The following is a 23,189-nucleotide window of genomic DNA, read 5'->3' on the forward strand; positions in this document are numbered from 1 at the left end:
TAGTGATGGCTACTGGAACATTCCCACTTGAGGTCCACGTATGAGATGCATTTGCAAAACCAGCATTTTGGTTTTGCAGCTTACTGGAGGTATGAGGAAGGTGACTGCAGATACTCCTTGTATGTGCTTCAGTTGGTTGAATGGACTCAATGGGTCATAAAACTGGCATTGAGCAAAGACTGATCTTCCTTTAGTTCAAGGACTGCCAGGCTTCTTACAAGCGTAACAGTAGCCAAGCCAGACCAGTCTCTGTCATAGGATTTTAATAAAATGTGTGATACAGAGAAGAGATTTAAGGTATGTATGGTCATTCATAGGCGCATTGATTTTACAGCAAATTTAATCATATCAAAATTACAAATACTTTCACTATGAGCTTTCTGAAGTGTCAATGTACATCAAGGATGTGTAAAAAGCATTTAGAAGAAAATTGTTGATCCTACCTTTCTTCTGGGAATACCTTGTGTAGAAAATTAACAAAGCGTTTTGAGTAAATCGAAGGTTCGGTCACAGATATTGTCATCGGATCATACTGCAAAGACTTGCAGGTATGCTCCACTTTCTTCTTGGTGTTATACTCCTGCAAAATATCTATGATTCCCATGTACACAACCACATCGTATACTTCAAACAGCTCAATTGTCGCCGACTCTTCCTTGTCCTCAACAAGCTTGTGATGAGCTTGGGCCGGCATGTTCACTCCTAATTGTACTCGCAGCCTAAAACAATAGATCCAGTGGCGTTGTTCAGCTATAAGCACCGGGTCGAATGAAGAAAGCAAAAGAGGAAATGAGTAACCTTGCAGTTCCGGGAAGAATAAGATCAACTTCCTGCTCGCCAACGGAAAATGCTCTGAGTGTGCTTCCTCTGATGTGAGGACCCGGGGCAGTATTCACGGAATTGGGTTCATGAGTAACCAAAAGCAATCCTTTTGGAGGAATGGAGAGTTCCTGAGTCAAACCAACTGAAAGAATAAAAGGCGCAAAGGTAAGTTATACATTCCCCATTTCTTTACTTCTCAGTTCTGTAATCTTCCACCGATATAAAGACATTAAGTGGCTTAAAAGCTTGTCGTTAGGATACTGACAGAATTCAAACTCACGGCCAAATTACCTAAGCCATCAAAAAAACTTTTATATGATGTGCAAAAGGTATCCTCTTGAAACACTGGCACCTACCATCTACAGAAGAAACGCTTTCTTGATCTGACATTGCATTTGGAGGCTCAAGGATATCATTAAGCTGACCAGGAGCTCTAAAGTGTAATCCCAGTAAAAGACTGTAGTCAATGATGTTCAGAGATTCCAAGAACGAGCAGTCTAAGTAAATTTGCCTGCCATGTGGGGAAAAGAAGGAGGTTCCACGAACAATTAGAAACTAACAAATTTAAAACAAAGCTGTTTAGGATTTGGTGTTCCAAGAAGCTGTCAGTGATTTCAGAAAAGCTAATGGTTTCCCTTTGCAAGAAATCTTCGACAATGTATCATTCAGCCTGAGTATAGCACATCTTTCACAACGGAAATGATATAAAGTAAAAGTTATTGCACTCACTTGAAGAGGGCTTCGCGTAACAGCTTGTCCATATGAAATTCATAAGCTAGATCAAGATCTTTCAGTGTGGTCTTTTCTTGAATTTTAGTCTTCTCAGTAAATCTCCCTTGAGATGAACCCTTAAGATCATAACGACGATGAATTTTCAATTCTGTGCAGAACATATTCCCCATGACCACAAAACGTACCTATCAAAAGACCGCAAACAAATCTCATGCTAAAAAGCAAAATGGAAACACAATGAAATTTAAGCAATAACTGTGACCAGAGAAGTTCTTACCTTTTTCCCCCACTTGAGTGTTATTCTGTGAACACCAAAGAATTTGGTTATAAGTGTGTTTTCATGGTACCCTACATGTTCATAGTACTTAGGCAACATTCTGAGTAGAACCTAGAAAGCAAAAAAGAGCTGGATGATTTTAGTCCTCAGTTTCTGTAATACTGACATTTAGAACGTTACCACCACAAACTTAAGAGTTTAGCAATATACTAAGAAATTGTTTCTGTGACATACTAAGAAGGGCTTACAATATCACCTTAAACCACTATTATTGGTGAAGACAAGAAATAGTAAAATTAACGCTTTGTCAGTAAGTTCAAACCTGCAACTCAGATTTTTTTAATGTCTTGATCACAAATCTGTCGTCATGAGAAAGGTAGAAGATACTGCCACTTTTCCCGGGAGAAGAAATTTCTGTCAGGCCATCATCACCACAAATAGACATCATATACTCTGCAGCATCTAATTTGAACATCTCCCTCAAATTCCTGAAACATTCCATCGAAAAAGGCACACAGTTTATTAATTTAAAGAGCAGATAACTACTTGTTTCATAACTTGAGACCAATCTCCAAAAATAATATACACATTGATAGATTATTTACTCTAATTCTACATAAACTTCTTTGGTATTTGCCTTAAGAAAACTGTTTTACCTGAAAACCATAGGACAATAGTCTTTCCAAGAGAAGTCGATAGATTTGTGTGGAGGTGTAAAGTTGGAGCCGTCTCTAGGGAAGAACATTTTTGTTCTGGCGTTCTTACCAAAGTCTGAAGCACGCACTTCTCGCCTAGGAACTGGTGTAATTTTTCCAACAGTATACCTGTGAACGTCAAAAGATTATTGTGTTAGAGGAAGAACTAAATATATCTAATCTTTGTAAAGTATGCAGTATATCTATGATGCCATCATATGCAAACAGGTTGCGTCTTTGTCTGTATGTGAATGTGAGTCTAAAATCAAGCCATATAGCAGAAACGAATACATATAATGTGCCATTTGTAAGACCGCGAAAATATTGTAGTTCCAACAATCATAGTCTATAGCAGAGCTCTCCAGCTTGATATGTTTAACAAAGAATAATATTTTAACATATGTTGGTCATAAGCTTAGAGTGTTGATTTCGTTTACCTGATGCCAAGTTGGAGATTTACCATGAGATAATAGTTGTGTTCCCCCCTTAGAAAGGTCAGTAAAGACCGGGCCCTGACTTCTTTAGGACGAAGTGGAGGTTTAATTTTGTGTGACCTGTCAACAGAACTCATAATAGTTTCTCTAATCAAAATTCCTTGCATGTATTCCCTTTCGTAAACAATACGGTTTTTATCTTGTCCCTCGCTTTGGCCAGAGCCAGAAAACCGTGCAGACTTAGATAACGGCACATGACATGTTGTAAAGTCTCTTGGAGGATCACAGGACCTCCAAATATCGTCCGTGTACCTATCTGATATTCTACCTGAATGTTTCGCCATTTCACCAGCTGAAGTTTCCACAGAAAGACTTCTTGTCACAGTGTTTGAACTCCTTAGCTCCTCAACATTTACTGATGCACTACGAGAAAGTACAAACTTTCCAGTGTCATCATATTCAAGAGAGCGACACCACTTCTTCAGAGATGGTTGTTTACTTCCAGCAGGATAAAAGACCCCCTTGCCGTCTTTAAGACCTCGGGACCAGGTCCCATAATACAAACATCCATCAGCAAACTTATAAACGCCAGAGCCATGTCTAAAGCCGTTTAACCAGAAACCGTCGTAAAGATCACCATTTGCCCATCTCATAACTCCTCTCTCACACATCTTACCCTTTTTCCAACTCCCAATGTACCTATTTCCATTAGTCCAAGAATAACTACCACGCCCATCTTGTAACCCTTCTTTCCAAGAACCGTCATATAGATCAGAGTTACAGTACTCTTTCCTGCCAAGGCCATGCCTTACATTCATTCTCCAGGTTCCACTATAGACAGAGTCATCAGGTGAGGTCATGGTGCCATAGCCATGAAGGTAACCACCAGAGAAATCTCCCTCGTATTTGGCTCCAGATGACCAAAAAAGCTTCCCTTTACCAGAGATTTTGCCTTGATCCCAGTCTCCCTCATAGATAGTCCCATCTGACCAAACATACTTTCCCTTCCCATTAGGAAGTAATCCTTTGACTTCACCAGAATAGAAATCACCATTTGGGAATTCTCTATCTCCAGACCTAAAAAGGATAGACAAAGTATCTTATACTTTAAAAACAAGCTAAAAGAAAAAAATACAAAATAAAAGGAAGATTCATGAACAATTGGAAAAAAAGCAAACCTGAAATCCATCTGGGCTAATTAAGCTTGTGGTGATCCTAGAACATAGTTTATGACTTACATATGATGTTTAAGCCGTCTTCTTGTGCAAATGACAGACTCTCTCTGCATAAAGCTGAGAAAAACCAAGATCAAAAATTGCAAGCAGACAACACATGTTTCAACTCAATTCATCATCACCAATCGATATGCCCTTTCTATTTAGCACTGTACAAATCCAAATTCAAAAAATTTCCAGACAATGATGCAGAAATGCCAGAAAATGACAGATTTTTTTTTTTTTTTTTTGGTTTCCCTGGACTGGAGAATAAACTTCAAAGTCAGCTAAAATTAGGTTGAAGCAATAGAAATTTGTGTAAATCTAAACTAGAATTTCTTCCCCAGATAATGACTGCTCATCGATATACTAAACCCTGGAAGAAGTCACAGACAGAGCAAAACCAGTACTCGGTACCAAAGCATTCCTAAGCGAAAAGTAATCATACAAAAACTTAAATAAGCTAATTGAGTAAATGAAATCGAAGAAGTAAGAATCTCAGACCATGACGTTTACAAGTAACAAATTTCATAGATTTCGCTGAATTAAAAAAAATAGATTGGACCCGGGTTCTCGCAGGAGGATAGAAACTAACTAACTTACCCAGATGTTGAGCTTGTATGTGAAATCGAAGAAGAGAAAGAGAAGAAGAAAACACTTAAAGATTGAACCAAAGCTTTGTTCGGTTGAGAGAATTTATTCTTTGAATTGTAAAATACATATATTTTTATTAGTGTTAGTCTCCCCATGCACCCAAGGTTCCATTCAAACGCCTTTCTTTTTCTAGCGAATTTTGTTTTAGACCTTTTTTTTTTTTTTTTTTTAATATTATTATTTTATTACATACTGATTGGTTGATAATAATTATGGACTTGACGGCAAAAAAAAAAAAAAAAATGGATACATAATGTTATTTTAGAGTCATGTGAAATACGATACTCTTATTAAAAGAGCATATGAAAACTTGGCTAAATGCTTTCTTTTTGTTTTCGAATCTAATTCTTAAACTTAAATTGTACGCCATCAGTCACATCTTACTCCGTTGTCTAATCTCTCCAACTAAACTTTTTTTTTTTTATGATCTTGCATATTACTTTATGATATGATATTGTAGAGAGATGAGGAGATCCATAAATTAGTATCTAACTTATATTTTTTTCATGCAAATATAAAATAATCGCAAAAATAAATTGTTAACTTTACCAGCCAAATTTATGTTATCTGATTACAGTCAACCCAATAATCATTAGTTTTAAACCCAAAACAAACAAGAATGAGTCGGGATCATCTATAATTATCGTATAAGATTGTCAGACTGTCATATCATCCAGGAGTGACACAATCCATAATCCATCCTTATTTTAATGCAACCTTCATTTGATTATTAATCCCATATAACACACGTCTAGCTCGATCATGTTTCTTTTCCTAAAGACATGTATGTGTAGCTAGCTCATCTTCTTCTCCGATCCATAGCTAATGTCTTACAAATATAGTATATGTATAATTAGATATTTTTATTCATTTCACAGTATATTTTTTTTACATGTTTACAGTTGACATAAATTGTATAGGACAAAACAGATATAAATCCTCTGATCTTAAGCAAAATCGAGATTGTTCGCCCAAAAAAAAAAAAAGAAGCAAAATCGATATTTAAACTTTTGAAACATGTTGAGTGGCCAAGCCAATTAACCCACAGGGCTCTCGGTCGCATAAAAGCTTTTTGTGTGCGTTTGTGTAGTTATTGAATAATGTAAAGTGTATCAGTTCAACCATTTTTCCGTAAAAATTCAACAAACTATTTTCAAATGTTAGAAAAGTTGCACAATTAGGTCAACCAATATCGATCAGTTTTACAATATGTACGAATTCTTACGTTGAAATTAATTATTTTCTTATCATGACTTTCGCACCTAAAGATTTATTGGGAACAAAAAAACTTAAGCATTTCTGAAGTTGACTTACTCCAAACTCTCGAGAAAACGTGTATAGTAACAATAACTTATCAAAATCTTGAGAAAAAAATCCGTTTCTGTTGAATATATATCAGATCGGACCAACCTCCTCTAAACTGTTTTGTTGGTCAGATGGAATAGCCTGTCATAGGTTTTGGAAACCCAATTAAATGGCATTTAAGGCTATGAATGATTTAAAATCAGAAAAAGACAGAGCACCGTCCAGGATCAGATTCAGATATCGCTGAATATAAAAAAAGCCCGACCACTGAAATAATGTTCTGCTGAAGATTTTTAATAACTAGAATTTACATGCGGACGATGTTGACGTCGACGGGTAATACTACTACTATAAGAGATATGGACGATGTTGTTAAAAGATTGAATATATCGCAACTCATGAGTGATTGCGACTTCGTGAACCATGACAACACAACAAAAGAAGACAAACGATGATAGGGCCCTTTACAATATTTGCTTGTTAATTTTTGTTGCTTCTGCTTTTTTATTTAATGTTTATTGATTTAAAATTATGAAGTTCAAGTATTTGTTTTTTTCATTCTTTCTTCTGTGCGTTAAATCCGTCTGATAATGATGCAACAGTCGAATTCCCTTTTGCTTTGTATGCGTATTCTCTCAATATAATACAAAAAGTAAAACTATACTATTCCAATGACTGTATTATAACAAGAGATTATCGTACTACAAACTATTCCAATGAGTCAATGACGGTGATGTCAATTGAAAAAAAAAAAAAAGCAACATATTCCATTAATTATGACGGTGTAAGTTATTATAAAGGTGGGTGGTAAATTACATTTACTTGCATATGTGATCTGCAATACCTCCTAGATAGTCCTAGCTAGCGTAGTATGAAATAGTATAATTTTACATTTCATTTATATATGAGTTCTTAGTTAACTTTTAAATACCAACTTTGGTACGTTAAGAAGTCAATAAAAATTGTTTAAAGCGAAGAAAATGAAGAAAAGAATGGTGAAGTGGGTGTCACGAAACGTATGAAGAGAAAGGGAAGTGGGGCTGTGCTGTTCTTTGTCGGTCTCCTGCCGTACAATTCGTTGCAAAGAATCTCTCATTTCTTTTTTTTTCTTTTCTTTCTCTCTTAATTATTACTTATCATCAAATACATAATCTAGATCAGAAACTATGTTTTCAGAATAAGGGAAAACACATGTAAAAGGTTAGCAACATACATGCGTCATGTCAATGAGACTATCTGACAACTTATAATCGTTTTTATGTGTCATGCATACATCACAAGTATTTTTGTTACTGCATGTACCTCTCAGAACTCTTTCGTTACCAATTGCAATTGGATTAACTCAATTTTGATAAGGACAATTCTCTGAAATAGCACAATTCACAAGCTTTTGGTGTTGCACTTTTTAAACATTATGGCCTGTTAGACAATATGTTCAATTTAATAGTATGTACAATAAGGCCCATTTATATCTGCTTAAAAGCCCATTTTTAGAACAAGTTTTAATTTAAACGTAATTTAAAAAAACTCCAAAGACGAAAATAACTGTTGTCGGATAAGTAAGTTTAGGATGGGGATAGGGTAATTTCGCCGGACCTTTCTCTTAATTTACTATAATACCCTTCACTCTCGTAATAGCACCACTCTCGAGAAAAAACTGAAATCGGGGTATTTTGATACTTTCAGGTTCAGGAAACTGGAGCATGCCCAAAGAAGCAGACTCGCTCCACCGGTGAGCTCGGAAAAAAATAAAAAATGGAGACGCCAGTTCTGGGATTCGAACTACGATGTCCTCATCTCTTCTTCAACACTCACTGCTCTCGTTCCTCTTCCTCTCTCTCCCTTCCCGCCGTATCCTTACGAATCCTCACTTCCGCGGCGGCAACAACCGCCGTTGAATCACCGGCGACCGTAACAGAAGCTCCTCGTTCGAAACGTCATTCCACTGCCTACCTGACGAGAAAATCCGCCATCTCTAAAGTCCAACGCTCCTCCGATTTTCTCTCCTCTCTGCAGAGGTGGTTACTATTTATCACCGAACTTATCTTCAATTCTGCTTAATCATCATGTGATTGTCTCTTCTCATGATATTACTGTTCCTCTCTGCAGATTAGCAAGAGTTTTGAAGGTTCAAGACTTGAATGTGATTTTGCGTGATTTCGGAATCTCCGGAAGATTGCAGGATCTTATACAGGTCTGTTGATTTGAACATGGATTCATATCAAGTAGGATTATACTATATTTTTTCCAAGATGTGTATTATTAATGTGTGTTTTATGTTTGTAATCTTTCGTTTTAGCTCTTTGAATGGATGCAACAACGTGGAAAGATTAGTGTTTCAACTTACAGCAGTTGCATCAAGTTTGTGGGGGCTAAAAATGTTTCCAAGGCGCTGGAGATATACAACAGCATTCCAGACGAGTCAACCAAAATCAATGTCTTTATATGTAATTCTATTCTTAGTTGTCTGGTCAAGAATGGAAAGCTTGACAGCTGCATCAAATTGTTTGATCAGATGAAGCGTGATGGTCTGCAACCAGATGTGGTTACGTATAACACGGTATGCCAGCTCGAGTTTTCACTACATCAGTAAATGACGAAATAGTTTCACTTATTTTCTTCCCTTGAAGCTTAAAACGATTCCTCCTTTCACCCGATATTTAGATCGTTTAACTCATTGAGAGACGTATTGAAATGTTTCTGCATTTTGGGATTTTTTTGTTTAGGTGAAAGAACCATGACTGCATATGCAACATCTCGTTTTGTTCGGCTTCTATGATATATTTTCTCTTTGGTTTTCTAGCTGCTTGCAGGTTGTATCAAGGTTAAAAATGGATACCATAAGGCTATGGAACTCGTTGGAGAGCTGCCACACAATGGAATACAAATGGATAGTGTGATGTATGGGACTGTCCTGGCCGTTTGTGCTTCAAACGGTCGATGTGAAGAAGCTGAAAACTTTATCCGGCAGATGAAAGCTGAAGGTCATTCGCCAAACATATATCATTACAGCTCCTTGCTCAATTCTTATTCTTGGAAAGGAGATTACAAGAAAGCTGATGAGCTGATGGCTGAGATGAAATCAATAGGATTAGTGCCTAACAAGGTTTGTTTTTGTCAGTATTTCTCATCTCATGCAGTCACTGAAATACTGTGCGGTTTTTTTTTTTTTTTTTTTTTTTTTTGTAAATCAATACTGTGCGGTTGTTGTCTACTGTGATAGATGAATTTGTTTGAATGACTTGTAACAACCATTTTCTGTTGATTATACCCCTCAAGAAATGCCCTGTAAGAGTGAAGAAATTGTTTAGATATCTTCTATCTAAACATGGTTTAGACGTCAATTCTCTCTAAACATGGTTCAGATTTCACATGATTGTTTTAGCTTCATCTTATTTCTTTTCGTAATTCTTCTCTTTGGATTTTTTTATGTTTAATTGAAGGATTGTTCACATGATTCATTTTGCTTGTTATTATATAAGAGATTGGTTCTCTCAGCTTGCTTTTATAACTCTATCTGGAAATATTTGCAGGTGATGATGACAACTTTACTAAAGGTTTATATCAAAGGAGGGTTGTTTGATAGATCAAGAGAATTACTCTCTGAACTTGAATCTGCAGGGTACGCCGAGAATGAGGTAATTAGACAATATTATTTTTCAGCAAATCTGGCTGTGATATTCTAGAAAAGAGCATGGAGTAAACATCACCAATAATTTATCATGGTGTGACTATCAGTGGACAATACTTGGTTACACTATACTAAACGTAGCTTATTGGTACGGTTTGTTATCATAGAATAACATAGTAAGTAGAGCTCATATAGTGTTCCTGTTTACTCGGCAATTATCTTATGGTCAAAATTTTGTTTTCTTCTCTAGATGCCATATTGTATGCTGATGGATGGTCTTTCAAAGGCGGGAAAATTAGAAGAAGCGAGGTCAATCTTTGATGATATGAAAGGGAAAGGTGTTAAATCTGGTATGTATTTATTCTAACTGCTGATTAGTTAGCTTTTTATATTTCATTCTTGACTCTTCAATGGTTGCTGCTTTCACTGCTGTTCAAAATAGGATCGGGAATATTTTGCAATGAAATCTTGGGATGAACACTATTTATAGACTCAATACAGGATTTGTCAATAACTTGGATTGAAAAAGTCATTCTGTCTTTGAAGATCTATCTCTTATGAGTCAGCAATTTGCTACAATTAGGGTGTCTTATGGTTAGATATTTTCTCAGATTTCTCAAAACCTGATAAAGAAACCAGTAAGGAGTATTTGGTTATCCTATCCGCATCTCTACAGAAACCAGTTCCCTATTTTTCTGGACAATGATGTCAGTTTCCTGTTTCAGATGGCTATGCTAACAGCATCATGATATCTGCTTTATGTCGAAGTAAGCGTTTCGAGGAGGCAAACGAACTGTCAAGGAACTCTGAAACCACTTATGCAAAATGCGACTTGGTAATGTTAAACACAATGCTCTGTGCCTATTGCAGAGCAGGAGATATGGAAAGTGTTATGCGAATGATGAAGAAAATGGATGAGCAAGCCGTTAGTCCTGACTACAATACTTTCCATATCTTGATCAAATATTTCATCAAGGAGAAGTTGTACCTGCTTGCGTACCAAACCATACTTGATATGGACAGCAAAGGCCACCGTCTTGAGGAGGTAACTAGCATCAAGACATTGCTTGTTTTTATAGTTCTAATCTACAAATCTTGCTTCGTAGCTTCTTGTATTTGTTTTTTTAGTAAGTAAGTAATGCTAGACACTGCAAAATTTAGCTCTCTTTGAAATTTGTAGGAACTTTGTTCATCCCTGATTTACCATCTTGGCAAGATTAGAGCTCAGTCGGAAGCATTCTCGGTCTACAATATGTTGCGATATAGCAAAAGAACTATCTGCAAAGAGCTGCATGAGAAAATTCTTCACACTCTAATCCAAGGAAATCTCCTTAAAGACGCATATGTTGTAGTGAAGGTTTGAAATCCCTCTCTGGAGCAAGTTTTTGCATTCGATCCATCGTGTTAATGGTCTAATTTGGTCATAATTCTGTTTCAGGACAATGCAAAGATGATCTCACAGCCTACTTTAAAGAAATTTGGCAGAGCTTTTATGATCTCGGGAAATATTAACTTAGTGAACGATGTTCTGAAGGTCTTACATGGTTCTGGCCACAAAATTGATCAGGTAAGTATCCAACCGGGAACAATTTAAAGCTATTTGTCAACGTTTTGCTTGGCAACAATTCACATTACAGTTGAATTATTGTAGAAATAAGGAAAAAAATGTTTCGTTCTTTTTCAATCATATCGGATCTCATTTCTCCTTCTTTCTTGCATGCTCTGTGTTGTTTTGTTTTTAGGTTCAGTTTGAGATTGCGATTTCTCGATACATTTCACAGTCCGAGAAAAAAGAATTGCTTCTTCAACTCCTACAATGGATGCCTGGTCAAGGATACATTGTTGACTTCACCACAAGAAACCTCATTCTCAAGAATTCTCATTTGTTTGGTCGGCTAATCATCGCAGAGATTTTGTCAAAGCATCATGTAGCTTCAAGGCCGATAACTAAATCTCGATCTAAGCCGAAATTTAGAGGTTCTTAATATGGATGTACTTTTTCGCTGTCTCTTTTTGTAGAATGTAATTTATGTATGTATCATGAAATAGATGAGAGTCAAATTTGTAAATGCGCCAAAATTGAATAGAATCTTATATAATATGAAACGATTTCTTGCCTAAAAAGATTAAAAGCTAGTATTTTCCTTATTCGTCACAGTTGATGAATTGAACATTGGGAATGTTTTCGACTTTGTAGTAATCTTCCCCACCTTGTACCAATTTCTCCATCCACGTCTTTATTCCTACAATCGTCAATTCCTTTAAGGAAGTTATGTATCTGATCCCATCCGGAAACTTCAGCTTTTTGCAATCACGTATAGTCAAAACACGAAGACATGGCATCGACCCTTCTTCGACTATCCACTCTTCTAACTCTTCTAGATATTCTAGTTTTAGAAAACATAACTGAGTAAATCCACCTTTTGAGCATACCATTCTCTTCCCAATGAAAGCACCAAATGTTAATATAACCGACTTCAAATGAAGCAGCTTTTCTAGAATCAGGAATGGATCCTCCTCCATGCAGCAACACCATAGATATATGTGTGAAAGGTTGGGATGGAATTGATATTGCTCAGGAAACCTTGGCATATGCATCGCCAACTCTAATTCTTTTAGATGAATGCAATCCAGAACAATTTCTCCCCCATGATAAGCCACACGATTTTCTGGCTTGTCGTATAAATGGAGCACCTCCAGGGCTCTCAATTGACGGAGAGATGAGGATAGAGTTTCAGAAGTATACCCGTCATCGATAAATAAACTGAGCTCCCTGAGCTTAGTCATGTGGAGGAGGTCCATCACGCTACTGTACTTTGTTGAAAAATTCATCAAAGACTCCAAGTTCACTAGATCACACAATTCCAACATTGTTTTATCATGCATTGACATTGGCAACTGAAGGTACCTCAACTCTAGCATCTCTTTCAGAACATTTGGCACATGAGCCATCCCATTGAAGCCTAAGTTCAAATAGAGTAGAAGCTTTAGATTCCGCAGAGAAGAAGGTAGATGAGATACCCAAGCCCTGCGTAAGCTCAAAAATCTCAAGTGGATGAGATCTCCAATGCTCGAAGGTAGCTTCCCTCCTTGAAACCTTACCCCAGCAAGATCCAACACCCTGAGCAATGATAAACTTAGGAAGCTTGGGGTTGTCGATTGTATACAAAAGTCATCCTCAACTCCAAAAAACAAAAGAGTTCTAACTTTTTTTTTGTTTGTTTGTCCCAGGTTTTGAAGGGCATTACCACCGTTTACAGAGAGTCTGCGAGATTTACTAGGAGGCTGAGCATTGATGGCAGAGGTAGATGTTGGGACTTTGACGATTTCTAGGAAGTTCTCTTCTTTGGCTTTTGACAAACATACTTCTCTCATCATGTCATGCATTTGACAACAATATATGTTTCTCAAAAACATATATTTTTTGTCAATAGTAACCATATTTCTCCTCACTAGCTCGTTTAGGTAGTCTTCTCCACTGTCTCGGATGGTTGATCCATCGTAAAATGAAGTTATGATTCCTTCTGCAGCCCAGTAATTGAACAATCTCCCCACATTTATATTGTAATCTTCTGGAAAATGAGCTAAGTAAAGGAAGCAATGCTTTAAACGCATTGGCAAATCTTCATAGCTTAGAGACAATACTCTGTAAATCGAATTGAGATTATTGTCATCTAAGCTAGATCCTCCTACGATCTGGGGTCCAATATTGTCACACACTCTTTTCCACTCGGCAACTGTATGTTTTTCAGCTAATAAGCCTCCCAGAACTTTAACTGCTAATGGTAGTCCTCCACAATATGTGACCATTTCCTTTCCTAGGGCTTCCATATCTTCATCAACCCTTACTTCTACATAAAGTCACAAGGTAATAACTTTTAAGATGTGAACCACGAAATAAAATTCACAAGATTCTTGGTCTTAAATTTTAAATATGAAAATTTACCAGTTTGGTCTCTCCTGTGGAACACTATCTTCTCACATAGCTTCCAACTTTCTATGGGTGTAAGGATTCTTGGTCTAAAAGTAAAACATGTTGGATCTGCATGTAACCCAACACGTTCATTGCGAGAAGTAAGTAGCATCTTCCAACCTGCAACTTATCCATACATAATAGGGAAGAAAATGAATTTATGAGCAGTGTGTGCGTCTTGCTTACTTCATAACTTTGTTTTTACAATCACATAGTATAATTTAAACAAAAAAGTGCCTTATCTATGGTCTATGGACCATAAGAGCTAACCTTTTTTTCCCGGAAACACTGCTTTAATTCGGTCCCAGTCTTCTTCTTTCCATACATCGTCAAGGACAACCAAATATCTACCGGTTTCCAGCAACTTAAAGAGCTTACCCTGGAGTATATGCTCGTCCATATGTGAAATGTCCCCATCATGTGGTTGAAGTTCTTGCCAGATCTTCTGCCAAATATGCTTCTGCGTAAACTGTTGGGAAACACAAACCCACGCGAAACCATAGAAATGACGTTGTACCATATCATGATGAAAGACTTGTCTTGCGAGAGTGGTTTTACCAATACCTCCCATGCCAGATATAGAAACCACTTGAATGTTATCATTCTCCACCAAATGACCAACTAATGCTTCAACACTCTCTTCCACCCCAACAAGATCGCTTTCGGAACTGTTAGCAAACGTTTGCCGGATCTCCCTTTGCTTCATTTGTCTTTCTTGCAGCGACAACGAACGACCACCATCGATGATCTCTTGTATCCCTAAACTCTGCATTTCCCCAATCAACTCAGAGATCTTCTTAGTGATGCCTTCAATATCTGAAGCAAATTTCCGTCGGTCGACTAAGAAGGAAGCAAGTTTTCTCACATGCTTCTTGATCCCTTTTTCTTTTCCTCTAAATTCTTTTAAAAGAAAGAATTCGATTATATCCTCAGCATCATAAGCGATGTCCTTAACGTCTTCCAAGAAGTTTCTCACCCTTTTACTTTCATGTTTCTTGGCATCTGCATCTTCCAACAACGACTGTAACCTTCCCAGCTGACGCTTTAGTTCATCAACTTGCTCATTGATTCCATTTAATCGAGAAGATTCTCGATTCAGAAGCTCCCAAAGCTTCTGAACTCCAAACAACACAACTCCTTCAGCCATAACCTTTTACGAGAAATTTTCATGGACAGATCGTTCTAGTGAGACAAGAAATCGTGAAAAAAGATCTTGTAATAATTCGAAGTACAAACGACGGATTAATGCAAATGAAGCAGACTAAAGAATATGAAAAAATGACAAAATTTACCTTCTGTAATCAGCTCTGCTACTTGGTTATGTGGTCACGACAAAAAGAGGGTTGCATTTTGTTATAAAACTCAGCTAAAAAAGAGTAAAGTGAGAGTTGAATCCACTGGCTGAGGAGTCTCCACGATAACATCTCTTATGATTAATGATCCATCGCCACCTGTAACTCTTCAATATTATCAAATCCCAAATTCCCAATATATGGTGATTAAAGAAAACAACGACCATCAAAGAAGTCCACATCTGATAAATAGTTTATGCGATCTACTGAACGTTAATGTACATCGCGACTTTAACAAGGTAACAAAGTATTACAGCAAAAATTCTTTACAAGTTACAACTACAATTTCAGTGGTCACAACTTCACCAAGGTAATACTCTTCCCTCCGGTCGTATCTCTGACCCATCTTCGTCTTCGAAATCAAAATCAAGCTTCTCCATTACCATGCCTACTCGATCTCCATCTGCACATTCACCATGAAGAACATCATTGCTTTTGCTTCTCACTGTTTTCTTGCAGGACTGACTTGGGCTCACTTCGAAATCATCATCCTCGGCTACATTTGGACTAATGTTCTCGTCTCTTCTCCTCTTCCCTGAATCGGGACTGTCGTTGCTGATTATGGAGTCTTTCTTATTGGTTCCGTAGTACTCGTTTACCGTTGATTCTATTGTTTCCAACAGCCGATCACCGTACTTGCTTACTTTGGCCCTGAAACAGAGTTTAAAGACATCATCAAACACTTTTAGTTTTTTCTTCATTGGTTTGGTGATTAAGAGTAGAGGTTGTAGAGAAAAGCACAACTTACTTCCCAAGGCCATTGATTTCAAGGAGTTCCTCTTTGGTTCTCGGAATTCGTCTGCTTATCTGCTGTAGTGTTGAATTGCTGCCACCACAAACAGAGAGATTTTGTGAGGTATGAATCAAACTGACCGTGATCAAGTACAGAACTTGGGAAACGAGAAGTGGAACGGTTTTCGGACTTACATGAATATATGATATGCCATGACACCATCAGGGGCTTCTTTGACAAGAGCTGTACGAAGCTTCCTCAAGGCTGTGTACATGTTGGCGGAGAGATTCTAGAGAAAAAGATCAACGAAGCAACCTCAGCGATTCAGAGTGGTAGATTAATGTCACTAGGAAAAAAAGAGTCTGAACTCAAAGAGCTATACCAAATCTTTTGGAGGAGCATCTTCTGTGGAAAGTGGAAGAGTACTTTGCTTCTCTGATGTTAGCGGACCTTTTGCAGGGGTTGCCCCAGGTTTACTTGGCTTTAGTACTTTTACAGAAGACGGGAATCTGCAACAGATTATGGGAGTTTTAGCTAAAGTACGTTTTACAAGCCGTTAACGCAAACACAGTTAATTGCAATGATTTGCTTAAACCTAGTTCCTGTGAACCTTAATGAAAGATATACGCAAAGTCATACCTCATCATTACAGTCTGACTTCCAGAAAATAGTACGGAAGCCTTTGCGTTATTCACCTAGATACAAATAGGTAGGTAAATAGAGGTTAGGTGTGTAACCGCTTGAAAAATGAAATGTTAAATGCTCACACAGAGACAATCAGGGTTCCAGTCAGCTACTATCATCTCCAATCATCAATGAGAGAGAGAAACGAAGTGAAATTTATTTAGAACTAAATACCTTGAGCAACGATGACACAGATCCATACATATCACTTTTCCGAACATCTTCCACAAGAATGTCCTCAGTTACAAGATAGTGCAAGATACGAGAAACTTCAAGTTTTGATAATTGTTTTCCAGCTCCATGCAGCTGCAAAGTCTCATGTCTGTGTTTCTTGACCTAGATGCAAAGAAGACAGTTACTTTCACAAGAAAACAAAGCCACACTGGTTGTATTGCTGGGCAAGCCAATGCTTTCATTAACAATTAGTCTTTAACAAGTATAAAAAAAGAGACCATGGTTTATGAGGCGATACAGGTTATAATATCTAGCATAATCTGGAAGAGACACAGAATATATGCGTAGGAATCTCTCCTAAACCTTGAAGGAATTAAGGATTATTATAATTAGTCCATACCATTTGGTTTAAGGAACCTCTGTAGACTTCAAGAATATGAGCTGAAGAAAACCTTTCTCCTGTTTGCTTCACCAGTTCAACCTGTGCAAAACAAGTGATATACACGTGACCAATAATAACACATCTAACAAGTGATATACATGGTAAGCTTTTAGTGATTTCCATACCAGTTGCTTTGTGATCAAGGTGACATCTTTGTCTATCAAACTCTGAGTACTGCAACAGTTATCACACGTCTTTTTGCAGTTCGTGGAATCGAATTTTTCACCGAAATGCACTAGCTGTAGGAATCGCCGGCAGTCCACCTCATTTTCGCAGTAACTTACCTGAAGCAATAAAATGTGAAGAAACATCTTAGCTAGTATACCCTCAAAAGCAAAAAGTAGGAATCTTCACATTAAAGTACCATGCGTAGAAGGTTTTCGGTATTTGTTTCAAGTATCCTCCCTGAACTTGCTACACGATTATACCCAGTTGCCATGGGGCTTTGGTCAACTCCTCCTTGGCTAATCATATGTTTAACTCGTATCTGAAATAATATTGTGTATATGCATAAACATGACCAAGAGCAGAAAGATGAAAGAAGAAGTTCCAGACTAACAAAGCGGACTAGAAAATACAATATGATAGTTTATATGCACTTACATAGTCGCCATAACCATAATACAAAACACAAGATGACCTCTGACCATCTCTGCCAGCACGACCACATTCCTTGGATTTGAAAAAATATAGCTTATGTGAGTCGCTAGAAGAAATACCAGTATCTAGCTTTTTGTTGAATCAGTTAAATGAGATTTCCATGATTGATTGTATAATAAATACCTGATGATAGCCTTCTATAGACTTCGGGAGTGAGTGATGAATAACATAGCGGACATCAGGCTTGTTGATTCCTGAAATATGCAATGTTAATGGGCAGCAACATTTAATGATTTAAAACAACATTAGCAAAAACCAGTACCCATTCCAAATGCCACAGTAGCACATATTATATTGATTTCGTCCTTGCTCCATTGTGTCTGTACAAAGGCACGTTGCTCAGGCTCCATACTGCCATGGTAGAATGCTGCTTTATGACCAAACTCCTGAAAAATAGTATCCAATTGTACGTTTAAACACAATATTTGTGATATGCACAGGACTTGATAAAGCTTCAATATACAAATGACCAACCTGCAACTTTTCAGAGACTTTTTCGCAGTCCATTCTTGAAAGACAGTATATAATTCCACACTCATCAAAATGATTTTCCTTAATAAATTTGTCAATATCTTCCAGACACTTCTTTGTCTTGGGAACAACAGAATACCTGCAAACTTTTTGGTAAGCAGCATTCTGAAATACATTTATAGAGGTCTAGGCAGTTTTACCTTACCATAGATTTGGGCGATTAAAACTTTGCCGGAACACAACACAGTTAACAAGGCCAAGGGCTTGTACAACATCTTCTTTCACACTGGCTGTTGCTGTAGCTGTTAAAGCTAACACGGGAATGCCGGGAAACTTCTGCTTCAGAATACCAAGACTCTGCGTATTCCACAATACTTTTGGTAGGTAAAAAAGGAAAGTCATGTTTGTCGAAAAGTAAGAGAGCCTTGTTTGAAGCTTCTGAAGGCCTAACCTGGTAGTCTGGCCGAAAGTCATGGCCCCACTGGCTCACACAATGAGCTTCATCAATAACAAAACGAGAAAGCAAACCACGAGAATTTAAGTTTTCTAGATGCCTCAAGAGAGAATCGCTTCTGCAGCCAAGAAAGAGATACATGTTAGCTACGTGTTATCAATAATATATCTCAGTGTGGTGACCCTGGCATTAATTGCCCACATCTATGCTAATAACTACTCTAGAATCATAAGAAACCTTATGTAGTACTGCATGATGCATAGGTCCTAATATATCCTACCCGAGGAAATTAAAAGAGGAATACAAAGCAAATAAAAACAAAACAGAAAGAGAAAAAATAACAACTCACTTTGCCACTTTTTCAGGTGTGACATATAGTAATTTGTACTTTGAATGCTCGTTTTTCAGCTCCTGAAAGATCTTCAGTTGTTCAGCCCATTCCATGCCGGCACTTAGGGAAGCAGCGGGTATATTGGCCTGTGACCATGATTCAGAAATCAAAGCGTGAAAAGGATATAATTCTCTAGGATAACAATTCATCAATGAAACAGAAGATATAAATAGAATCTCTGGTGGTTTCTGAAGTGTTCACCTGCAGTAGGTTCATTATCTGGTCTTGAATAAGTGACACAAGTGGAGAAATGACTAATGTTATTCCTGGACAGATCAGAGCGGGGAGCTGCCAAAATAAGATGTTAGTAAACAGTTTGGAGAACACAAATTGAATCGTTTATCTCCTTTCTGTAGGATGGATACAACTATCTCAGTTAAAAACAAGAAGTAGATTGAAGAATCATAGTGACATTAAAATATAATGGTGACCTGATATGTCAAACTCTTCCCTCCTCCAGTTGGCATCAAAACAAAAACATCAGAGCCACTCATTGTTGCATTGATGATTTCTCTCTGGTTTGGTCGAAACGAGTGATTTCCAAATACTTTTTTATTATTAATCTGAACATTGCAAGGAAACACATGAGTACAAGGAACGTAAATGAACCAAAAATAAGAGAGAAAGTCAGCTAATCACCTCCAATTTTCTTGTCCAGGGAAAATCATGACTGCTCCATCTTTTGTCGCTTGAACCTTCGGTGTAGGTCACGTCAATAATCTTCGGAACATATTGTTCCCTCTCTACAGAAAATGAAGAATCTCTTGGCATATTCCAGCTATCACAGACATATCTTCCTTGGTCACTAGGAAGTGGTCGAAAATCAGTTTGTGGATGATCCATTTTATAACTTGTTGATTTAGGTGTTTCATACTGGAAAGTACGAGTAGCTGTAGATGACAAAAACTGAGATTTTTTACTATCTTTATCTCGGATATGGTTCTCAAGCTGCTGAATTTGCTTCTTCAGCTGTAACCTAGCAACAACACAAGTTGAGACTCATTAGAAACTGAACAAGTCAAGACATACTCACACTTGTGATACAACTAAATACTCAAACTCAAGAAACAGATGCGCTGCCTATTATCTCTTTAAGCCTACTCTATTCTCCCTGTACTATTTCTGCTATATTTTGCTAGAACATACTACAGCCTCCGAAAGGAAACTAAATTGTTATTACTCTTATAGAAAAAGGCAAATTAAACAGCCACGAAAAATGGGAACAAAATTGGTTGAGCTATAAACCTCTCTTGACGAAGCTGTTGAACACGCTCAGGACTCAGGTCAGTAGCATCGTCAAGAAGTTCATTTGATATTGAAAGCAACACGTCCTTCATTTGTTCCACATGGGTTGAAGCTTCTGGACAAAGCCCTAACTGAGTAGATCCAAACATCTAATAACATGAGAAAACCAATGGATTTCAAAACCATTAAAGCAAAAAACAAGAAGAGAAAAGCAGATTCATACCTTTATTCCATGACTACAGTTGGAACATAATTCAGGAGGCAGACAAGAGTCTTCTTCAAATCTGGAAGCACTTCTAACCACAGGTGGAGTTCTCAACGAAAAGTTAGATACTGATGGCTGCGGAGTACCAGTAGAATGGTAGTGTTCCATCACAATTTGGTCGACATCAATATTCTGCACACAAAGTGTTAACATGCTTGAGTTGACGTATTTTCACCACAAACCAATATTCTACATAAGCATGTATGAAACTTTGTACCAGAAGGTACTCCCTATAATGGTTTTGATTTTAATGTCACGGAAATATGCTACCACTTACAGATGCTTATACAAAATTGAGAAAAGTGGCTTGTTTACATAGGAGTACTACATAAGGAAAAACGATGTGCTACTTTCAGCAACAACATTACCTCAAGTATGTCATCAATATTGTCAAGACATGCTTTTCCAGATTCCAACTGCTCAGATGGGAATGCAGAATTCCTGAATGATTTCTCCACACCATTTAAATGCGTGCATCTGGGTTCTGATTCATCGTTTACCCGTGGAAACTTTTCAGCAATTATTTCATCATCACCACGGACAGAGGACGGAAAACTGTGAAAGGATCTTCCAGTTCCTGAAACATTCAATGCACTTTGGTTTTGTCGATTGTTCATATAAAAAGAACCATCAGTGCTAGATACAACTTTCACGGTGGATCTCTCTCTTGCAGAAAATGAGCCATTGGTACCACCGTCATCAACGGGGGGAGTAAAGCCAGGTCTTAGGTAGGCATTATTTATTGAGAGACTTGAAAGAGCACGCCAAGCCTGCCAACATAGGATACTATTAACTAAATATGTAGAGTTCATGAAGAGAGGTCTATCTAAAAAGGGAAGGTCAACCACAACTAGGGGAACATAGAATCTACGATGAGCTAAAATGTTATTTTAAAGAAACGGAAAGAGAAGAGGAAAAACATGTAATGAAATCCTACTTATGACAAGGGGTATACATCAGTTAAAAACTTAACTCTCAGCTAAAAAGATATTACCTTTGCAACTTGCGGGTGCGCCAAAGTATGCACATTCACACTGGGAAACGAGATAGACCTAAGCAAAAAGAGTACAGAGCTTTCAAATACTTGTGAATCACATAGGTAAACAGATTTAAGAAGACAAAGAAAACCTCACAAGAATTCCAGCACTCACATACTCTTACGAGAAACATCAAAGAGACATACAACGCACATATCATTTAATATTATTTCGGGCAGTTTGGTTGTATGAAAGTCGACCAATACAAAAGCCGGAGAACATATTACGCACATATAATTGTACAAAGCTATTGATAGGAAAACAAACACGCATTGGCACACAGAATCAAATGCTGCTGGAAGCCATAAAACACAATGTGGTAGAAAGCTATCCTTAATCACTGACTTCAATCATAGTTAAGTCTATGAATTCAAACAGCAGATAGTACTGGGCCAAAGTATATGACAATTAAGAAACAATGACAGAAGACAGAAGGAGATGATTGTTGTCGAAAGCCATAATACCTTGCAGCCATATCTCTAGGCTTTTGACTTTCTAGAGCATACAGGACATTGGAGCTCAGAAACTTAGTCACGGACGATGGACTCTCGAGCGCCTTTGCATGTTCCGACCAATTCGTTTGAGGACCTCTAGGTTTCTGAACTTCAGGAAGATAACTCCTACTGCATTTTAACAGTGAGTAAGTGAGATCAAACAAAAAAAAAATAAGATCTGCCCGAAAATTTTGGAATAAACCAGAGTGAACAAGGGAAAAGATCAATCTTACCTCATTTGACTCGGTGAATCAGAGGTTCAACATGCTGATGAGGTTCAAGTAAATTGGAACATCTTCCCTTGCCACCGCAATTAAGTAACTTTATAAACACACATAAAAAAAAAAGAATTTGCGTTCAGATTAGTGGGTGCTGATGATAAACGCCAACAAGAACTAAAAAACTTTACACATCGTCACTGACTCTATACATACACAGTTACCAAATCTAATGCGAATTACAGAAATCTGCCAAATTACCGATTGAGGATGCTACGTCAAACACAAAATCCAGTGATATAACGAATCTGCTAGTTAATTACACCCACCAATTTCAGCATTTGAAAAACGATAAATATACTCCCAAAAAAAATTGAAAATTGAAGTGAATCGAATCAGTCATGACTCTAAAGGATTAATCTTTATCCACGGAAAACGAAAACCCCTAATCGAAAACTAAACAGAAAGATTAACAGGAGTACGAAGAAACGTATCGGTGCGAGATAGAACGAAAACCCTAGAATTTGAATGCGAAACGAAAGCCAAAGAACAATACATTTGAGATTCAGAGGAGTCTTTTTTGCTCAATACACCGTCACTTTAGCACTCCGACGGCGAAACAACCCGGGAAGTCGGCGAGACGAAGTAGAGGATAAAATGGTGGCCACCACCGACTTGAGCTCACGGCCGTAGAGGATCATGCGGTTCACTAATGGCGGGATAGTTTCCCCCTCTAATATTCACATTTTCCGACGCATAAAATAAAACAATTTATTTTGAATTTTGTAACATTTCAATTATCGGTTTAAATTTTTTCAACATTCCAGAATTG

General features: G+C 37.5%; 4 protein-coding genes across 11 annotated transcripts; 1 reads left to right on the plus strand and 3 right to left on the minus strand.

The window, feature by feature from the left end:
- Nucleotides 1-288: 288 nt before the first annotated feature.
- Nucleotides 289-5,108, minus strand: LOC104739723 (phosphatidylinositol 4-phosphate 5-kinase 7). Of its 2 annotated transcripts, none has more exons than XR_015579877.1 (10): nucleotides 4,778-5,086; nucleotides 4,139-4,252; nucleotides 2,964-4,037; nucleotides 2,488-2,655; nucleotides 2,154-2,319; nucleotides 1,832-1,942; nucleotides 1,552-1,739; nucleotides 1,114-1,333; nucleotides 799-964; nucleotides 289-719 (listed from the first exon to the last, which is right to left on the minus strand). XR_015579877.1 is itself a non-coding variant. In XM_010460161.3 (10 exons), the coding sequence occupies exons 2-10, from the start codon at nucleotides 4,147-4,149 to the stop codon at nucleotides 440-442; spliced, it is 2,319 nt and encodes a 772-aa protein (XP_010458463.1). In that variant the 5' UTR covers nucleotides 4,150-4,252; nucleotides 4,778-5,108; the 3' UTR covers nucleotides 289-439. The 2 variants fall into 2 exon arrangements, 1 of the variants encoding a protein (XP_010458463.1); XM_010460161.3 differs by having other exon boundaries at nucleotides 1,179-1,333; nucleotides 4,778-5,108.
- A 2,556-nt stretch (nucleotides 5,109-7,664) lies between these two features.
- Nucleotides 7,665-11,888, plus strand: LOC104739724 (pentatricopeptide repeat-containing protein At1g10910, chloroplastic). The gene is made up of 10 exons (XM_010460163.3): nucleotides 7,665-8,151; nucleotides 8,243-8,327; nucleotides 8,433-8,693; nucleotides 8,937-9,239; nucleotides 9,667-9,771; nucleotides 10,015-10,114; nucleotides 10,490-10,809; nucleotides 10,945-11,121; nucleotides 11,203-11,331; nucleotides 11,507-11,888. The coding sequence occupies exons 1-10, from the start codon at nucleotides 7,889-7,891 to the stop codon at nucleotides 11,747-11,749; spliced, it is 1,986 nt and encodes a 661-aa protein (XP_010458465.1). The 5' UTR covers nucleotides 7,665-7,888; the 3' UTR covers nucleotides 11,750-11,888.
- LOC104739725 (disease susceptibility protein LOV1) lies at nucleotides 11,826-15,089 on the minus strand. Of its 4 annotated transcripts, none has more exons than XM_010460165.2 (4): nucleotides 15,030-15,089; nucleotides 14,008-14,887; nucleotides 13,711-13,863; nucleotides 11,826-13,615 (listed from the first exon to the last, which is right to left on the minus strand). In XM_010460165.2, the coding sequence occupies exons 2-4, from the start codon at nucleotides 14,882-14,884 to the stop codon at nucleotides 11,910-11,912; spliced, it is 2,736 nt and encodes a 911-aa protein (XP_010458467.1). In that variant the 5' UTR covers nucleotides 14,885-14,887; nucleotides 15,030-15,089; the 3' UTR covers nucleotides 11,826-11,909. The 4 variants fall into 4 exon arrangements, with proteins under 4 accessions (XP_010458467.1, XP_087340193.1, XP_010458469.1 ...); XM_087484067.1 differs by having other exon boundaries at nucleotides 13,711-13,857; nucleotides 15,030-15,070; XM_010460167.2 differs by lacking the exon at nucleotides 15,030-15,089 and having other exon boundaries at nucleotides 13,711-13,857; nucleotides 14,008-15,027.
- A 166-nt stretch (nucleotides 15,090-15,255) lies between these two features.
- LOC104739727 (ATP-dependent DNA helicase Q-like 4A) lies at nucleotides 15,256-23,186 on the minus strand. Of its 4 annotated transcripts, none has more exons than XM_087484065.1 (26): nucleotides 22,914-23,186; nucleotides 22,373-22,460; nucleotides 22,110-22,268; nucleotides 21,603-21,660; nucleotides 20,977-21,378; nucleotides 20,567-20,740; nucleotides 20,344-20,474; nucleotides 19,738-20,074; nucleotides 19,530-19,661; nucleotides 19,300-19,386; nucleotides 19,057-19,184; nucleotides 18,705-18,825; nucleotides 18,459-18,610; nucleotides 18,257-18,392; nucleotides 18,045-18,168; nucleotides 17,906-17,976; nucleotides 17,726-17,794; nucleotides 17,487-17,609; nucleotides 17,248-17,406; nucleotides 17,081-17,161; nucleotides 16,681-16,842; nucleotides 16,462-16,517; nucleotides 16,205-16,331; nucleotides 16,017-16,111; nucleotides 15,838-15,915; nucleotides 15,256-15,740 (listed from the first exon to the last, which is right to left on the minus strand). In XM_087484065.1, the coding sequence occupies exons 2-26, from the start codon at nucleotides 22,375-22,377 to the stop codon at nucleotides 15,392-15,394; spliced, it is 3,516 nt and encodes a 1,171-aa protein (XP_087340191.1). In that variant the 5' UTR covers nucleotides 22,378-22,460; nucleotides 22,914-23,186; the 3' UTR covers nucleotides 15,256-15,391. The 4 variants fall into 4 exon arrangements, with proteins under 4 accessions (XP_087340191.1, XP_087340192.1, XP_087340189.1 ...); XM_087484066.1 differs by having other exon boundaries at nucleotides 22,110-22,265; nucleotides 22,914-23,164; XM_087484063.1 differs by having other exon boundaries at nucleotides 20,344-20,492; nucleotides 22,914-23,135.
- Nucleotides 23,187-23,189: the final 3 nt, after the last annotated feature.

Source organism: Camelina sativa, chromosome 14 (assembly GCF_030686135.1).
Source record: "Camelina sativa cultivar CO46 ecotype springtype chromosome 14, ASM3068613v1".
In the NCBI taxonomy this organism is placed as follows: Eukaryota; Viridiplantae; Streptophyta; class Magnoliopsida; order Brassicales; family Brassicaceae; genus Camelina; species Camelina sativa.

What these genes read in the sequence shown, in the direction of transcription:
- LOC104739724 (XM_010460163.3), top strand. Translation starts at nt 7,889, where the DNA reads ATGGAGACGCCAGTTCTGGGATTCGAACTACGATGTCCTCATCTCTTC. An exon ending in TTTCTCTCCTCTCTGCAGAG is followed by an intron (nt 8,152 to 8,242) that starts GTGGTTACTATT and finishes TCCTCTCTGCAG; the next exon opens with ATTAGCAAGAGTTTTGAAGG. An exon ending in CTGGCCACAAAATTGATCAG is followed by an intron (nt 11,332 to 11,506) that starts GTAAGTATCCAA and finishes TTTTGTTTTTAG; the next exon opens with GTTCAGTTTGAGATTGCGAT.
- LOC104739727 (XM_087484063.1), bottom strand. An exon ending in ATATTGATGACATACTTGAG is followed by an intron (nt 20,741 to 20,976) that starts GTAATGTTGTTG and finishes CTTTGTGTGCAG; the next exon opens with AATATTGATGTCGACCAAAT. An exon ending in AGTCAGACTGTAATGATGAG is followed by an intron (nt 16,332 to 16,461) that starts GTATGACTTTGC and finishes AATCTGTTGCAG; the next exon opens with ATTCCCGTCTTCTGTAAAAG.
- LOC104739723 (XM_010460161.3), bottom strand. An exon ending in TTACGCGAAGCCCTCTTCAA is followed by an intron (nt 1,334 to 1,551) that starts GTGAGTGCAATA and finishes CCCACATGGCAG; the next exon opens with GCAAATTTACTTAGACTGCT. An exon ending in AAGCGTTTCTTCTGTAGATG is followed by an intron (nt 965 to 1,178) that starts GTAGGTGCCAGT and finishes TTATTCTTTCAG; the next exon opens with TTGGTTTGACTCAGGAACTC.
- LOC104739725 (XM_010460165.2), bottom strand. Translation starts at nt 14,884, where the DNA reads ATGGCTGAAGGAGTTGTGTTGTTTGGAGTTCAGAAGCTTTGGGAGCTT. An exon ending in AGTGTTTCCGGGAAAAAAAG is followed by an intron (nt 13,864 to 14,007) that starts GTTAGCTCTTAT and finishes TGTATGGATAAG; the next exon opens with TTGCAGGTTGGAAGATGCTA. An exon ending in CCACAGGAGAGACCAAACTG is followed by an intron (nt 13,616 to 13,710) that starts GTAAATTTTCAT and finishes GACTTTATGTAG; the next exon opens with AAGTAAGGGTTGATGAAGAT.